The 19,532-nt window shown below is 36.0% G+C and overlaps 1 protein-coding gene across 2 annotated transcripts in view; it reads right to left on the bottom strand.

Annotated features, from left to right (window-relative positions):
* ITGA1 (integrin subunit alpha 1) overlaps positions 1-19,532 on the bottom strand; it is a 152,864-nt gene that overhangs the window by 25,794 nt on the left and 107,538 nt on the right. For both annotated transcript variants that reach the window (XM_032471957.1, XM_006185916.3), the window contains 8 exons: positions 18,576-18,719; positions 17,135-17,392; positions 14,534-14,664; positions 10,690-10,856; positions 9,185-9,321; positions 6,976-7,086; positions 4,932-5,141; positions 3,621-3,701 (listed from right to left, as the gene is read on the bottom strand). In XM_032471957.1, the coding sequence (XP_032327848.1) occupies positions 3,621-3,701; positions 4,932-5,141; positions 6,976-7,086; positions 9,185-9,321; positions 10,690-10,856; positions 14,534-14,664; positions 17,135-17,392; positions 18,576-18,719 (1,239 nt within the window). The remainder of the gene's footprint in view (positions 1-3,620; positions 3,702-4,931; positions 5,142-6,975; positions 7,087-9,184; positions 9,322-10,689; positions 10,857-14,533; positions 14,665-17,134; positions 17,393-18,575; positions 18,720-19,532) is intronic.

Below are 19,532 nucleotides of genomic sequence, written 5' to 3'. Positions count from 1 at the left end.
TGAAAGCTCTTTTAATCAATTTAGGCACCATTTATAGAAGGGATGACTAGAACTCATGGGGCTTAAGATTTGCATGGTTGTACTATATTATGGAGTGTGGAATTTTCTCTTGTATTCTCTTATCCCACATATTTTTTGAGTTACATTAAAAAAAAAGTAGTTCTAAGAATCTGTAGGTTGGCAATTTTCTTTTTGCTTTGAAACAGTAATCACAATTCTAATAGATTGCCCTTCTTGGGGAGTGATGGAAATGTTAGCTATCTTGATTGTGGTAGTGGTTTCACTGGTGTATACATCTATCAAAATTCATCAAAGTGTGCATCTGAAATATGTGTAATTTACTGTACAGGAACAATAAAAGTGTTAAAAGAGTTCAACCAAAAGTGTGATGAGAATGGAAGGGACACTTTTTTACTGTATATGTTTTTATATATTTAAAAATTATTGAACCATATGAATGTATTCCATATTCAAAAACAAATAAAACATTTAAAGTAAAAGAAAAACAAAACAAAACAAAAAACAATTCCAGTAGAAGATTTATTGGAGGGGTGTGGAGCTTGAACTATAATATACAAAGGGTCAAACTGCTGGCATCTCTCAGTGAGCTCCTTTTTCCCTGACTGTCCTTAGCCTTCTGACTGTCCTGGACATTAGTCTTGGCATTCCAGATGAGTCTTGTGATGGAGGGAAGAGATGGCAGAGAAGTGGGCTGAAGAAGCTGCCTTTGCATATTGACCTGATCCTGAAATGCTGACACTACAAATCTAGATCTGGAAACTGAAATATACTCTAAATGTAAAGTCAATGTAAACATTATTTGTACATTATCTTCCCATCTCTCTATTGATGATGAGACACTTTGATTTAAGCCTTTACCTTAAGCATCAAGAAACAGCTAAAGAAAGGAAGAAATAGTTAAGAAATTACTAAGATTTCAATTAATGCCTCCAACGATTGGGATATAACATGGGGTATATCATTATTCTTTAGGAAATGCAGATAATGCCATGGTTAATTGAAGTGGTCAGAGGAAGGAGGTGACATGAGCTGACATTCCTTACTTCCACATCAAATTAGAGGAATTATGAATGTATTTTTTTCAAGTGTGATGTGTATTTTATAGATTTATAGGGAAGAAATGCACTTTCACAGTGTATTTCATTTGGGATAGCCACAAAACAGACTTTATGATGGGGTTCCAGAAGTAAATTAGTACACTGAGGTAGTTCCATACGCTAAAATGAACATAGAAAAGATTTACTGACTTTAACAATAATTACTGTGATTCATAGTTAGGTTCCTAAGTCACTAGTAACCATGCCACATGTGTTAAAGGGAAAGGCTTTTTTGAACTCTCATTTGCAAAAAGAAGAGCTAAAAGATTTCATTATAGACAATCTATCATTAAAGATTTCACATAGCTAGGCATCTGCCATTTCCAGATGTCCAAGCCAGTGTTTTTCAGCTTTTTAGAATGTATGTTAAAGATGTCAGGGATCTATTTTGAAGTCTTATATTATAAAATATGATAATATAAGGAAGTTGAAACAACTACAAAATATTTTTGAAGGTAATTGAAGATCTAAATAAATGGAAATACATCCCATGGTCATGGGTCAGAAGACGCAATATTTTTAGATGGTAACCCTTCCCAAATAGGTCTACAGATTTAATGTAATCCCCATCAAACTCCCAGCTGGCCTTTTTTTTTTTTTCCCCACATAATGACAAGCTGATTCTAAAATACAAATGGAAATACAAGGGGCCTGGATAGCCAAACAATTTTTAAAAAGAAAATATAGTTTAAAAACTTACATTTCCTGATTTCAAAACTTACAACAAAGCTATGGTAATCAAAACAGTGTGGTATGGTCATAAAGATAGACATATAGCTCAATGAAATACAATTAAGATTTGAGAGATAAACCCATATGTTTATGGTCAACTGATTTTTCAATAAGAGTGCCAAAATTCAATTGGGGAATGAATAGTTTTTTTAATAAATGATATGGGACAACTGTATATCCACAATTAAAGAATGAAGTTAGACTCTTTACTTACACCATATAAATAAGTTCATCAAAATGGATCACAGATCTAAATACAAGAGCTAAAACCATAAACTTCTTGGAAGAAAATATAAGAGAAAATCTTCATGACCTTGGGTTAGGCAAAATCTTTCTAGACATGATACCAAAAGTATGAATGACAAAAGAATAAATAAATAAATTGGACTTCATCAAAATAAACACTTTTGTGCTACAAACAACACTATCAAGAAAGTGAAAATTCAACTTACAGAATAGAAGAAAATATTTGCAAATTATATTTCTGATAATAGACTCGTGTGTAGAATATATAAAGATCTCTTACAATTTAATAATAAAAAAAGATATCCCAATTAAAAAGTAGGTAAAGGGTCTGTATTCAGACATTTCTCCAAAAAAAATACTCATGACCAATAAGCACATGAAAAGATTTAACATCAATAGCCATTAGGCAATTGCAAATCAAAACCACAATGAGATACTACTTCACACCTACTAGGATGGCTAAAAAAAAAGACAGGTTGTAACAATGTAGAGAAATTGGAATCATCATACACTGTTAGTAGGAATGTAAAATGGTGCAGCCACTTTGGAAAACAGTTTTGCAGTTCCCCAAAATGTTACACATAGTTACCAGATAACCTAGCAATTCCACCTCTAGGTTTATACCCAAGAAAACGGAAAACGTGTCTATATCAAACCTGTACACAAATATTCATAGAAGTATTATTTATAGTAGTCAAATAATGGAAATAACTCAAAATGATAAATCAACTGATAACTCATCAACTGATAAATGAGTAAGTAAAATATGCTATATCCATACAATGGAATATTATTTGGAAATTTAAAAAAATGAATGACTGATAAATGGATGAACCTTGAAAACATTATGCTAAGTGAAAGAAGCCAGTCACAAAAGATCACATATTGCATGATTCCATTTGTATGCAATGCCAGAATAGGCAAATCCTCAGAGAAAGAAAGTAGGTTAGTGGTTGCCTAGGGTAAAGGGGAGTGGTGCTACTGAGGAAAAAAGAACAGTAACTGGTGATGTGTACAGGGTTTCTTCTGGGGATGTGAAAATGTTCTAAGATCAACTGTGGTCATGGTTGCACAATTTACAATATGGTAAATATACTAAAACCCATTGAATGGTACACTTTAACTGAGTGAATTGTATGGTATGTGAATTATATCTCAATGAGGTCATAATTTTAAAAAAGAGAAATGAAAGTAGAGTTTCCATAAAAAATTCTAAACCAACCAGTCTGAAAGATTCTTTTTCCTACAGGCCAGAAAAGCCTACTCCACAGGAGACTCCAATACCAGAATTTCCCATTTCCCTTTTGTCAGATAAGTTATCTAGAATAAATTCTTAATTTTGTCTTAGTGATTGAATTTGACTTATGCAATAATTGCCTTTTGATTCCAAGATCTCAAAATTTTGAATTCAATCTTCTTCATCTCCATCATCCTCGACTACCATTAGAAAAATTTATATATTTGGCTTTGATCATATTATTTTTTGTATCCAATTGCCACATGTATTTTCCATAATCTGCTTACCATTTCTCCTCTTCTCAGGAAAGGATATCCAACTTTACATGTGACATTATGATTGGATTCACAACTGTCTTTTTGGATAGCCTGGGAAGGGAATGTAAACAGAGTTAGAGCAGATGCGCAGGTGAAATACTTGAGCTTGATTTTCTAGAGTTTTCCCAGCCACGCCTTAGATTCTGCCTTACTAAGATTTTTTTCTCACTTTACTTGGGAGAGTCACACCAACCCGTCTAGATCTTCCACTGAAAAATGGGAGTATTAACAGCATTGACCCCACAGAGTGATTACTGCCACTATTAATACTATTGTTATTGGTAACAAAAGTAGAAGAGGGGCTTTGTTGATTTTACAGCTCTGCCTCTCTGCCAAGGCCAGGAAGTCAGCTGAAGAAGATACAGACAAAAAAAATTTTTTTTAAATATAGTACACTTTCCTGAGGAAAATTCAGTGGTAATATTTTCCCAGTATCACTTTGCATATTTGAATTTTTAATTAACATTCTTTACTGAATCTAAAATATATGGTAGTAATATAGCCTATTTTAGTATCATGTCCCTAAGTGATATCCCAATAAATGGGAGAGAAATATCAGTGAAAATCCGAATTTACAGAACTAGACAATTAAAGTTTTAATAGTAAATATGTAAGTATATTTGCTTTTAGTATGAATTACATATATTACTAATTCATATAAATATGTACAGCATTTTAATTCAGGGGAATTTACTCAGAGGTCAGAATTAAAAGCAAAGTTCAAATTTGGAAGTACTAATTAATCCTGAATAGCGTCTTGATGCACCTATGTTATTGCCAAAATAAAAAAAAAGTCAGTCATGACAATGAGACATAGCTATTTATTACAACTCTCTTGCCATTGTAAGGATTTTGCATAGAAAGTGGGAAATAGTATCTTGATTTTTCTGCATGTAAATATTTTGTCGTCCAGCACATGTATTACGCTCTCTTTGCACCTCTGTTAAACTCGTTTGACTTTGAGTGTTATGTTTATGTTTTTCTTGACTCAGTCTCAGTTTCAGTGGTGTAAGGCCTCTGTGAAGCACACAGTTTTGGGACATCAGCGATCCTTTTTTCCTCCTGAATCCAAGAAGAGTCATACACCTCTAAAGAAATATATCAGAATGAAAGCTTAGAAAAAAAGCTTGGCACTTTCACCATAGTGAGTACTAATTTTGCATAAAATACTTCCTATGCTTCTAAAATCAGTGTAATAAAAAGAATTAGTTCAATAGTATGAAAAGTAGGTTCAAAGAGTGATTATTACAAGAATAAATAAATATAAAACTAAAAGTTTACCTCGATTCCTGAAAAAATTAGATTTGGAGAATAATTCACTATAGTTCTGGTGTTATAGGCACTGTCCTTTTTATTTTTGACTGTAAGGCTAACATTGAACTTATCATTGTGGGACTTGACAATAAGTAGGCCCTTTTCTGTGGTGGATACATCCAGGGTGAGGTCTGAGATACATTTTTCCTTGTTTCCACAATCTTTGGCAAAGGGAATCTGAAATGGTCACAGAAGAGCAGTTTTCAAAATTCAGCTAAGCATTATTGAAAATTACCTATGAACTTGCATAAAAGAAATGACATATTGCCAAAATAAGTCAAGTGAGTTGTAAAGAGATCAGATTTCACTGCAGGAATCATAAGGAGTGCTTTTTTTTTTTTTTTAATATTTGTTCCTATAATTTATAAGGGAAAAGAAAAATCTTTCACTTCTGGATACAAATTCTTCCAGTCCTTTAAGGAATGCACAGTTTTCACAGATGTTTTTCACTGGCTTTGGTCTGCCAGAGTAGAAAAGTTTTGCAAAAAATCCAGTCAAATACTCTCAGATTCAAAGCTGTGAAAGAACACGGTCACACTCAACTCTGATTATGAGACTTTCTCTTATCAACTCCTTAGAAAAGTAATGGAGCTCAGTCAACAGGGTAGAAAATGATCAAGCCACCTACCTGGGAGCTTCCTTAGCTCTTCTACAGCTTTAAGTCCCTCCTGCTTATCCAGTCCATCACCAAGACAGTCCATTCTACCTCTCTTCTAAATATTTCCCCCATCTCTCCTTGCTTCTCCATTTCCACCACCACCTCTAGTCCAGCCTCCCTTATTTCCTCTCTGAACTAAAGCAACAGCTTCCTAACTGGTCTCCCATACCTACTCTTGATTCCTTCCAATTATTCTCTGCCTTGCAGCTTAAGTCAGCCTTAAAAAAAGAAAAGAAAAGAAAAGAAAAGAAATCCAGAGCTATCACCGAACCAATTAAAGCCTTCAATAGCATTCCACTGCCCTTCAAAAAAGCTTAAAATGTGTGCAGTGTTACAAATCCTGCCTGTGCCTCCCCCTCATCCCACATCACCTTCCATGCTTGCTCTTCAACTTTAGCCTACACTAGTGAGTTGAGTTTAGTTCCTTTTATGCTTCAGAACTTTTGCACATATCCCTCTGCCCAGAACATCACTCCTTCCACTCCTCTAAATAGGATGCAACATCTTCCTATGCTTTCAGTCTCAACTTCAATGTCACAACTTCAGGGAATGCCTCTCGACACCTCAGCCTAGCAGAAGTTCCTATAGAGCACTGAAGTTCTTCTCCAGAGCACACAGTTCAACTACTACCTAATACCTTTTTCCTAGGCTAGACTGTAAGCTCTGTTGCTTTAAGACACTCAGTGGATGTATTTGGAAGGGAGGAAGGGAAAGCAGAAGATAGGTGCAGGGGGAAAAGTAATTCCCCATCCCCAGTGTTTCCTCTATTGGTGCCACACTTGCTACCACATCCCTCTAACCACTGACTCTTTCTCAGGGTTGGGACAGTAGACTCTGAATTTGGAAACAGAAACTAGGTGAACACAGCTCACAGCTTTCTGTCTCTTCTACACTTGGGGCAGTGGTGTGCCCATGGGAAGCATACATCCACTTCTCCATTCTGCAAGTTTTACAGGGTGGGCCTGTGGCAAGGCCTGAGATAGCTGAGCCCTGCTGATGACCTGTTTGGTTGCTTGTGGTCTAAGCCTGGCTCAGTTGGAGGACACCCATTATACCTAAACTATATCCTGCAACCATCATTGACTTGTCATAAAAGGGAGTTCCAATTGGCCAACGCTTGTCTTTCTTTCAACTGTTCCTAAATTCAGGAGAGATAAAAATAGGTGTCATTTGTAAGTTCCTTTACACTCCAACAATAGGAAGTTAGAAGAATTGGGAAAAGTTTAGAAGAGACTAATTTTTTAATTAATATAATTGATTTAGGCTTGTGTGTGTGCATCTATTTATGTTTTTCAGGTTTTCTCCTAACACACTCACAAATAGGTATTCTGAATTAAAAAAAATTGGACTTACATATTCATGTACTGAATTTGGTAGAGAATCATCAAGAACAGGCCCATTTTCTGGATCGGTAAGATTAAAATCCAAGGTTATTCTCAAAGAGTCTCGAAAATCATGCTTGTCCTAGAGGTTAAAACATAAAACATATCATTGGTATCACATTTATTGGATGTTCTGAACTTGTTACAGCTTCCTTGTTCTGCCCCTGTGGGTCAGGCTCATTGGACTCTCTTGGGCACCTGATCTGACATATGACTTGATCAGGCTTTGGCTTCACCAGAGAGAGACTTCCCTTCTGCCTTGAAAAGAGACACTGATGAAAAGCAGAGGCTTCCGACTATGACCAGAGGACTCACCTCCAGCTCCTCAGACAGGCTTGCTGGAATGATGGATACATTGAACTTGGCCATTCAGGATTACCACTCCAAGCTGCTTGCCTAACAATAATGCTTCTCTTGAGACCTTGAGCTAAAAATCACTATGTAAAACTTCTTGGAAGTCTCTCAACTTCAAGAGAGCATCCTTTCTTTAAACTGAGTTTCATTTCATTAATATAATATATATTTTGGAGTTGTAAGAATTTTCTAATGTAAAATGATAAGGAAATAATGTGAATTCGATCAATCTTGTTTATACTATCATCAGTGACAGCCATAATTTATGGCATGTCCAGAATTATGAGCTTTGTACACATTACTGAGAATTATTTCAGCAATCCTTCAAGATGCATAACAATTACAATCTTTATATTACAGATAGAAAAACTGAGCCTCTAAGAGACTAAACCACTTTGTCAAAATTATTTGGAATGTGGGGAGGCTGGGAAAGAAATTCCATCCTGGCTGACTCCAGAACAAATGCTAAAGTATTCATTAAAATCTGGAATTTTGGAAATTTTGAAACTAGTTCACTCTTTTTAAGACCAGTGCCTAGATATAGCTAGATACTAATTTTTGGAGAAATACATACTACAGTGATTTTAGGTTGGAGGCACTGCCAAATCTGGTTTCATGCCTTTTCAAATTTTATACAAATTCTAACTCCTAGATATTCATTTCTGATGAAGCAAATAGGAAAAGAACTCCATTTTAATTTTTTTCTAATTATAGATTGATTTAATGGTGACAGAATAAGCTTAATTTGATATACATCATGGGAAATATTGACTTGAAAAATCACATGAATAAACACAGCATGCGTGACTTCCATCACTTTCCTGCCCCGAACTACAATATTTTCAAAATATGGAACATGAATACATAAAGGTACAGAAAGAAGTCAGAGGCTGGGGGAAACAGGACTGATTCCTTTAAAATTTCAAGGTCAGGTGCAAATGCCTGTTACTAAAATCAGTGTTTTCTCAATACATCCATTCTGCTTTTCTCTTCTTCTTCTCCTTCTCTTTCTTCTTTCTTCTTTCTTCTCTTCTTCTCTTCTTCTTCTCCTCCTCCTCCTCCTTCTTCTTCTTCTTCTTCTCCTTCTTCTTCTTCTTTCTTTCTTCCTCTTCCTCTTCTTCTTCTTCTTTTTTTTTTTTAGTATCATGTACATTTTAAGAAAATGTTTAAGAAACTCCTGCCCTTAATTGGGGATGTTCTCCCCCTATAGAGTAACCCAATAAAATACTTTTAAAGTGGTTCAAACTGGCTTACCAGCCATCTCTAGAGATTAAAAATTTGCTTTCCAAGGATCCTTCATCAACTAAAATAGAAATTTAGGCATGCAAAGCCTATAGATGATAGAAAATACCAGATCTTTTTCCTTCAATTTAAAGTCAAAGAATGAAACACATAGTTCAATGGAGGAGAACAGACCCCAGAAAGCAAATGGCCCAAAAATCTCCCCTGAGGGCATTTGACCACTTATCCATAATTGGCAGAAAAGGCCCACAAAAGTTCAGTGATGCTTTCAAGTTGAAAGAAAAAAATGAACGAATGGAAGAAATGAAAATATGAACAAAATGCAAGGTCTCTATCAATTGGTGCACTGTGCCTTTTACTGTTCCATAATATATAGAGGTCTGACAACACACACAGGAAGATGAAAGATAGTTTTATGAAATTGCAAATTAGAAAATCAGACCTGTGGTTTTCTGATAATAGTGAGCAAAGTTTAATTCATGATATGCACTTTGAAATAAAACAATAAAATTGACCTGAAAATGAGACATCTATATCTCATTCTCGATTTGAAATAAGGCAGCTATTATACATGATTTACTTGCCAACATGTAGAAGGAATGCTTAGTGCATTCTGATTCTCGAACTGTGATGTTTCTTTGAATCTTTCTCTCTTGAGTTCCAGAGAAAAAACTCCGTGATATCTGTCTTAGAGAATCTAGTGTGACACGGTACTGCATATCTATAAAAGTAAAAAAAAAAAAGTTGACAGAATTGTTTATTTGGGGTGATTTTCATATGATGCAGCTCATTAAATTAGTATTATAGAAAAATCTCCTGGGCAATCAGCTAAAAAAAAGTTATTCGGCATATCCACACTACCATAGTACAATGGGATTTTCAGTTAAGAAGGTAACCTCGAGGAACTCCACAGAACTGCTTTCTGAGTTCACAAGGCTTTTAATGTTTAATTACACTTATTTAAAATTGTATATGTATGTACACACACACACATCCCCTACATAGCCCCTAATCTCTTGACCGTGTCTAAGTGTACTGGGTTTTCACTTCTTTTCTTATTTTTTTAGTTTAGAAATGTTGGAACCCTGCTTAGAATATTGATTATGTTGTATTTCAAGAGATAAAAATATACATTAAGGGCATTTTAACCTATTTTATAAAAAATGTCATTTCAGATTGTGTTCAAAGGATATAATAAAATAAACTTAATAAATAAATTTAATAAAATAAGCGTATCACGATAATGAAAACATGCTAAACCTTACACTTTCCGTGAAGGCAACAATCTTTCTTGTTTGATTGCTTAATTACTACATAAAAATAAGACTTAAAATGTTGCATATGAAAATGTAAATTATCATTTTGCATTCCTATGACTCACATATCTTCAAGTCATGGGTTTGTTGCAGATCATAAATACGCACATATAGAGCAAACTAAGAAAAATAGATTTTAAGGATTAATGGTTTTTCTCATTCTGCTTATCCTGGGTTTGCAGAGTAAATTACTCTTTGGCAGCCAGTGGCCTTCATACTTCTGACTCCAGCATGTTTTAGTATCATTAAAAGCTGCTTTAGAAGTTGTAGAATGTAGGGAGGAGGGGGAGACCCCGGCTGACGTGATGCACCTGAGAACATACATGGAATCTCTCAAAAACCAGGGTCACCTTCTAACTGGAGCAAAGGGAACTCAGGAAGGTCGGGGTGGTGAGACTTTCAGCTCCTCTGCAGCACCGGTCTTACTGGACAGACTCCAGCTTCCAACTCTGTCTCTGAATTCTCTCTCCCTCTCTCTCTCTTTAGCACTTGGTTGTTCAGAATAAATAGGAGAGGCAGAGGGGAGATATGGAATCCAACTATGGAAGGCCATCAAATATAAGCAGGTATTTTTTGCTCCAGAATTTACTGGGCTCCATAACCTTTTCCTTCCACAGCAGAATTTTTTTTCAAGGCTCAACATGTTCACAGGGGCAAATGTGATGTGCAGATTCCTCTCATCGAGGTAATAAAATGTCGTACTGGATTTCATCCTGCTGGAGCAAATATAATGTCCTCCTACCCCGAAGCCCTTCCACATATATGACACTTACCGGCTTCATAAAGCACGTCTTCCTTGGATTTCAATTTCACATCAAAACACATGGTGGCATTTATGCATACTGTTTCCTTTCCCTCCACACGGCAGTTTTTCTTCTGAATATTCACTTTGTTGGGTTCAAAATTCATGGTCACTTTAACTACAGCCACATCTCGGGACCTGCAAACACAGAAGTGATGGTGATCGCTCACACATTTCTACATTTGATGCCTGCCATCACTGGAGGAGTGTGAAGTGGGCGCATCAGCGGGATTCTTCTCTGTGTGTAGGACGCTCTCAGGACTCCTTTCTCTGGTGAATCTTTGATACAAAAGAGATTGTATCTGATGTTCTGAACACACCCAGGTTGTTCTGGAACCACGTCAGGCTTTGGGTTCTGAAGGGTGGCAGAATATCTCACCCTAAAATATAGGACTTCAGGACATGCTACCCTCCCCAAAACACACTGCTCTGGCATATTGATGCTTTTGAGTTGCAGGCACTTAAAATACAACAACTGCTGGGAGAGGCAGTTCAGAGTTTCTCTGACCTCCCTTACCTGCCTAAAGATAGAGCCTCCAAGAGGAACTCAGTTGTCATACATCTCCTCCCCACGAGTTTCATCAACCAGGGAAGACTGACACTTATCACAAGAGGAGTCTGAAGTGGATGCCACACCCAGACAAACTTTGCTATAAACCATCTTAACTCCCATGCATTCTTTCAAGGGTCTATTCATCTTCCCTAAAAATCATTTACTCTCCCCTAAAAGGCCTATGTCCCCTACCCCTTTCCCTATTAAGATGGTTTTTAAGTATGAATTCTAAGCTAGCTGGGGAGTCACTCATGTCCCCCTGGGCATCTCCCATGTATACCGGAGGGATACGTGTTAATAAACTTCTGTTGTGTTGTTGTTGTTGTTGTTGTTGTTGTTGTTGTTGTTAATCTGTGTTTTATTACAAGGGTCTCAGCCAAGAATTCAGAAGGGTAGAGGGGAAATTATTTTTCATCCTCATACAATTCATAGGCCAAAGATGTGTTTTGCCCGTGATAGAAAAGAGCTGAAATCAAGTGGCCAGGTGCAACCTCAGAATCCAAACCATATTTTCAGCACCTTCGAGTTTGTTCCCAATCTGGAAAGAGTTGAGAGGCCCCTGGACGACTTTTCTGCACTGTAACACTTGTCTGTTTTTCCTGTGGGTTCAGCCCTGCCCCTGCTTCTGGGAAGGAGGAGCAGATCAGCACCTGAAGCATGGCAACACGCTCTTTCTAATTCATTTAAACTTGAAATTAACCTTCATATTAACCTTCATAGCAAGACATACTATTATCTCTGTTTCATATGTGAGATAACTGAGGCTCTGAGAGATTAAGTATTTAACCTAAGGTCAAAAGCTGTCCAGAGTGTAAAACTGGGATTTAAACCCAGTTTTTTATAATTCCAAAGCCAATCCTGCAGTGAGAGCAGAGTAATCCAAAATTAGGCAAGAAGAGTGCATGGAGCCAGAGAATCAATCTGCCTTGTAACCAGACTGGCTCTTTAGAGCAAGGTATCTTGTGAATACAAAGTTCCTTGCTTATGCTTTTGCATTTGAAAAGAAAAATTTTATTTTTCTTTTACAATGATTTACTCATAGAAAATATGGAAACACAATGAAGGAAACAAAGGAAATACAAATCAGTTGTAATTCTGCTACTGAGCAATAATCACCATTCACACTGGTACACTAAGCACTTTTGTCTTTGCAGAAGAATATATATATATTCATATATATTCACATTTATATATATATACACACAGAGAGACCCACACATATACATGCATCTATACATATATATACACACACTGGCCCATATACATATGTAAACATACATTAAAAACTTATAATATAATGAACAGCTTTCCAATACTTACATTCTTCTGAGAACATTATTTTTAATGGCAGTATACTGATCCAACATATGCATGAACCATAATCTATTTACTCAGTTCCCTCTTATTGGATATTTAATTTTTTTTAAATAGTTATTACCTGCAGCATGTGATCCCACTCTAAAGATCATATATCTTTAACCACTGATTATATGTTTAAAAAATTTTAGGAGGTAAATTCCTTGTTAAAAAGTATGAACATTTTAAGGCTTTTTAAACACCTTAGTGACAAATACCTGCTAATGGGTTTTAGTTGCTTTACCCTTTTGCCAGCAACGAATGAGTGTGTCTAGTTCCCTGCTAGGAAGTCTGGCCCCTCCAGGCATGAGGCTGCCTTGACCACTCCCCACCCCACAGCTCCTCTCTGCCGGGCACAGATCTTTATAGCTTTGATGACTCAGCCTGTCCCACAGAATGGGGCTTTCATTATCTGCTCTCTGAATGCTGGGCGGGCCTCTGTTTATCACCCGCCATCCATATCCACTCTCAGTCCCTCCTTAAGCATTGCAAATCTTGGTCTTCATGCTGCAGTATGCTGGGTTAATCCATTTTGCTGGGTGATTACAGGGACCCAATTCTGTCACTTTGGCCCATTAATAATAAAGCCTTGATCAGAAGCAGGAAAGGCTCTGTTTTCAGAGCTTTGTAAGAAGCCCTTGAAACAAAACTAGAGAATAAAAACTGCCTTTAAAACATATATGTATATATTTAATATAAGAAGGTGAATACAATAAATATTTGTGAGTAAAGATTATCCTAATGAATTAATCCAGGATTAACAGTTCAAACAAAACCTAAATGTACTAAATGTACTCTTTGTTCCTGACACTGGTGACTTCTGGTTTGGATCCTTGCTTTGGGTGGGCCCCCCACAAAGTCACAGTCGTTGCTGCCCGTATTCTTCCCTCCCAGGCATCACCGGTCAGTTTTCCTTGCCCTCTACTGTAAAGTTAAAAAAAAGTTTTTACCATAATGGTAAAGTTTTTACCATATCTGTGTATAGTTTGGTGCACAATTTTTAGTTGACTATTAGTTCTTAAGCATTATCTTAAATTCTGATAAAGTCACCTATTTTCAAGTTTCTGTTGTCACCTCACAATTTTCTTTACTATCCTACATACATTTTTGGAAAAAGACCATCTGAATTGTATTAAACCAATGATTAATTTGAAAGAATCAACATGTGGACTTTCCATCAAGGGACATGGCATCAATACATTATTCAAATTTACTAAATCCTTCCTTTATATGTCTTAACAAAGCTAGTAATATTTTTCAAAATTATCACATACATTTCTCATTAAGGTTATTCTTGATTTTTTTTTTTTTAGTTACCTTTTCTTCAAACAGAACCCTTTTTCGAAATTGTATCTTTTTAACTGGTTTACAAGTTGGTTATTAATGTTATTAATTAATAGATTATTATTTTACTAATCAATCAAAACATTAATAAATGGCATTAATAAATGTATCTAACCATTGATGAAGGTTTTACAATTGACTGAAATTCATTGGGGATGTAGGCATTTTAAAGGCTGAGAAAAAGTATTATTGTAGATGCTTCTTTGCTTGACTAACAATATAAACACAATCAGACAATGATGCACAATTGTCTAACTCTATGTATTAGGTAAATGAATGAAGAGTCAGTTACCCCTAAAAGTTCGTAAGCAACTTAAATTTAGGGAAACTTTCTTGTCTATGTATCTCCTTTATGAGGCCCTCTTTTCCCCTATGACTCCCCCCAAACAGAAAACTTACCTTAATGCCAGCCACATAATAGATACCGCAGCTTAAGAGTTGATTCTACTTGTTCCTTTAATATGGTTTTTTAATTTTTAAGATGTATCAACTTCTCCATATTCCCAAACTGCATAATTTTTATCTGACTGGGGAATTAATTGGGTGTTATTAAAATACTTACCAGAAGAGGGCAGCACCACCAAGGCCCCCAATAGTGACATCGGTCAGACCGTCACCATTTAAATCCATTTCTCCGTGGATAGACTGGCCAAAAAATTTCAGTGTCTCGCCATCTCCCCCTGATGGGATACGCTGTGAAAAACCCCAGCAGAGAGTTTTTATGTCAGAAGAGTCTCTTCAATAATAGTTTCAAATAAATCTGAGAACTTGGATTGGTTAACAATTAAAATTAGCGATCTTTTGGAAGCCTGCCCAATAGGCCCCTCATGTGGAGACAAGAGGAATTACTCAGATGTTCCCAAAGGATATTCTTTTTATAGTTCAGACAAAATCATTTCAGGGTTAGTGACACCAGAGAGAGGGGAAAAATTATATAACGTCATCTTGTCTAACCCTCAAGGAAAACATTATGAGTAATTGGCTCTGCTTTCTAGTTCCTGTCGAATTCCATGACACAGAGATACTTAAACATACTGGAAACACACCCTACAAGCAAGAGAGGGAGTAGAAAATAGTCCTAGGGTCAATTGGAGGTTCACTGAACTTTGAAGCTGGGGATAAATAATACATTCCATCAAATACATTTTTCAATATGCATTCTTTACTGTCTGCCAAAAATGGTCCTGAAAGTCAAGAGCATAAGAGACTCAATTTCATTCACGTGTATCCACAATGTTGGGAAGGCACACGTGAACATGGAGTTCTCGAAGACTGAGTTGTGCCCCTTATCGTGCACCATTAGTTTGACCACTGTGCTTCCTGACTTAGCTTAGGTTCAAGCTGATAATATTTTAATAGAACGCGATGGCAGGGAGATTGGACTGATAGACCCTTCTAACCTTGGGATCTCCTTATCCTCCTGTTTTCCACTTAAATATCATAAAGTAAGAAGCAAGATAGGCCAAATGGAAACATTTTTCATGCTTAAATGTCTGTGGCTCATTGGAAAGAATTTCTTTATTTTTTCAACAAAGAAATCAGGAGATATCTGCGCCATGGCTTCTGGAGGACTTGATTCAGTGTGATTCTGGATCACTCCATATACAAACAGCACCTTTAGTTACCACGGAAATGAATGAGCAAATGCTCACATATCCTTGGGAAAGCATTCTGCCAATAATTAAACAAACTCAACTCTAATATTCTTTTCTGTTGTTGCTTAAAGCTGCATCTTGATTTACTACCATTTTACAAAATTAATTGCCTGTGACAATCTATTCTGTTTATTAATGATTTAAAAATTCTTCTTTTGTCTACTGCAAATGCCACTCCATTAAATTTGAAGGAGTGAAACTGAATGAATAAAGTGGTAAAAACACAAGAAACAAACTCCTTTCTCTGGTTCCCGGTTCCATCACGCCCCAATAGTTAATACTGTCTGTTTTTAGTTAAGAAATACCATGAAGATTTTTAACAGAAAAAAATTACTTATTAAGTGGGTAGGAGTGTTGTTACTGAAATACGCCTTTATTTTGTTGTTTCATTAGTAATGTCATTATACTTTATGAAAAATTAAGTACAACTTCACAAGACATGAATAGATTTTCAGAATTCTTTTGACTACAGAACCAAAGAGAACAGTCAAATGTAAAAAGAAATAATTGATGTTCTCATTTTCTTCTCATGTTATACAAGCTGGAAAAAGTAATGAATCCTATTTTATTTATAAGTAGTTTTTCAGTGCTTAATTAACTATGGTTACTTAAAAACAGACAGTTACACTAGAAGAATTCCTTTAAACTCTCTTTTTGTATAATGCATGAATCACTTCTGTAAATTGATATTTTTCTCGTGTAGGAAAAAATGGTATTTGTAGATTAGAGCCATTAGCTGACAATAAATGTAAAACAAGAACAATAGAAACCCCTGCAGGTTAAGCTTAATTATTCAGATTTTCTTCAAGAGGGATTACTTGTGAGAAAATTATAAACATTCAGAAACCCACGTTTATTTGAAGAAAATTTACCAATTTAATTCATAAATATAAGCTTAATATGATTTTATTATAACAACATAGGCATTGGATATAAAAACTGTAATTTCTCCTTTATTGGCTAAATCATATAATTACTGTTCTCTCATTTAGAAAGTGGTACCCTCTGTTTAGGATCAGACACATTGTAGATGTTAAATAGCATTATTAAAAAGTGTTCTTTAATTTTGCTTTTTTACCATTTCAAAAGCTTAGATCATGGAGACAAGGCAAGTAACAACAGAAAAAAAAGACTAGGCAAAAGAATAAAATACAAGTAATTCTTCTACAAAGAAAACTTAGGAGAGAATTAGAAATCCAGTTTCCCAATAGAGTCAGAAAAAAAAAGTTAAATAACTCAATGAAGCAAGACAGGTGATGCCTGGCATTGAATCCACTTATCACTTAAGGGCAAGAATCACAGAAGTGGAAATACATATATATAATATATATAAATTTATATTTATAGTAATAAACCAGCATTACCTCTATAAATAATAAAACTTTAAAAAAACCCATACACTGTTACTGACTACATGACAATATAGTGTTGTTGTATTGCAGTGACATCCATTCCTGCTACACTAAAATAACAAATGAATAAAAGAATCTGTAGGTTTGACTTCTTACTTGTGCGTATTCTTTCCTTATGGTCTTGCCACTTCCATGATAAATGTACACGGCTCCCCCGTGATCATCTTCCAGGGGGGCTCCTATCACAACGTCATTAAATCCATCAAGGTTGAGGTCTTTCACAGCAGCAATAGCTGTTCCGAAACGAGCCCCGCATGGCTCATTTTTGTTTTCCTTGGTGCATGAATTGTGCTTCGGAGATGAACAGCAAGTCTGCTTAATGGGTTCCAGGCTCATTTGATATTCAAACCTTGTCTGGAAGAAAGATAAACAGGATACTTATGGATTTCTATCATTACTACAGCCGAGTGGAGTTTTTAAGTACCTACTAAATCAATGCTATTAGAAACCATTTGTACTTCAACGGTAAAGTTTGTAAAATTTCTTAAAAAGTATGCCTAGCTGAGAGCAAAGTTAGAGATTTCAAAAAACAGACTGTAGAAGTGTGGGAAAGACAACATACTGAGGATTTTAACGATTCTCTTTTCAATGTAACCGAGTGAGTGTATAAGTCACAGCAGCTTTTTAAAGCTGAAGCACTGGATTTTTAAACCCTCAGGTTGTTTCACTATCCTTTCTTCACCCATTATTGTGCTTTTTGGAAAAGTCTCTATGTATTTTCTCCTATAAAGGACAGAAAGTACTAGCAATGACGAACAGGAACACACTTTCTTGGGAAAAAAGGGGAAAGTAACAAAGGACCAAAAGAAGTTGACAGGAAGAAGCAAAAATATGATAGGGAGAAAGATATGTAATTTATGATTTAAAATAATTAATATGGGACAGGCTCTAAGAACTTAACAAACCAAATAGACACATCCTGACTTTGCTGTAAACAGCAAACAATTCTTTTAATGAAGAAATCAAGAATTATTTCACTTAGCAAATGATGCCTAAAGGTAGGATCAGAAAAACCAGATCTCGTTCTAGCCCAGTGAAGTATTCCAAAGACCATAGCAGGTTGCTCAAAGTGTCTTAGTGTCATTGCCTACAATTCACTGTTTCTCCACAATCTCTCTCCCTGCCTCCTTCAGACACACACACACACACACACACACACACACACACACACACACACACACACACACACACACACAGCTTTAAATGTTAACATTACCCACCTCTAGGCCAGAGCTCATGAATGTTTGCCTTGTGAGTTTATTTAGCAATTTAACACAATTTATTTACCTTTATTTCACATAATCTGTACCCAAAGTTCACATTTACAAGCAGAAGATGTCTAGTGTTTTGAAATACTTTGTTAGAATTCTAAATGTTTATTTAGAGACTGAGGGGTTAGTGGGGTTGATTGGCCCTGAAAGCCTCTTTCCTCCTTTTTCCGAAGTGAGTGAAGAAAATTAGAACAACATAATTAATTGAAAATTTAAGAAAGGAAGAGATTGTCCTAGGTCTCTACCAAACTCACAGTTACCATTACCTGGTTCAGAGCGTACACGTACACTTTTCCCTGTTCCTCTTTCTCTGTTCCCATGTACATGGGGGCTCCAACCAGAAGAATGTCAGTATTAGAATCTTTATCAATGTCAATTGTTGTTAAAACGCTGCCAAAGTAGGAACCGATCTAGGATATGAAACAAAGCAGAACAAAACACTGTGAACATCAGAAATTCTCAAGGAAGCTAAAAACCTCTGTTTCTATAGCTTATACAAATCCAGAAGAGTGATTTCCTTTGGATTTCACCCAAACCTCTCTTCTCCACAAATCAGAAAAGATCAGAAATAATATAATGACTTTTAAAGAAAATAAATGAAATAAACAACAGAAGGCATTCCCGAATGGCTTCAGTACATGTTTAAATACAGTAAGGTGAAAGTATGAAATTAAATACATCGTGAGGAACTGAACTGTCTCGGAGCAATGGGGCAGCACATTTCATCTTAGAGTCTTAGAAGACTGTGTACTCAGTGATATGGCTAAGTCTTGTCCCAGCAGCTATGAAAGACAGAGAAATATAAAAAGATGGATTGCAGGGGGACCATCCCCTTGTAGGATTATATTTTCTCTTTTAAATATAGGGATGAATTTTAGGGAAATCCAGGAGATCTGTGCAAGTTTCCCAAGTATCAACCTGTGTTTGATATTTGTTTCTCTTGAAAATTTTCTCATTGAAACTTCCTGTCTTGGCTTCCATGATTTTACTTTTGTTCTCCTGATTCTGCCATGATATCACAGCCCACCCTTTCTTTTCATTTTGCTGGCTCCTTTCTCTTCTTCTGTCCCCTAGGTTTTGGCCTCCCCTGAGTTCAGACCCCTCACCTTAGATGACCAGCTCTTCCCAAACATTTCTATTATCTCAAATGGCAAATTTCACTCCACCTCCTTCTCAGGACTCCAGTTCCACATTCCTACACATTGCTAGACATTTAGACAGAT

Source organism: Camelus ferus, chromosome 3 (assembly GCF_009834535.1).
Source record: "Camelus ferus isolate YT-003-E chromosome 3, BCGSAC_Cfer_1.0, whole genome shotgun sequence".
NCBI classification, from domain to species: Eukaryota; Metazoa; Chordata; class Mammalia; order Artiodactyla; family Camelidae; genus Camelus; species Camelus ferus.
This window is presented reverse-complemented; position numbering and strand designations above follow the sequence as displayed.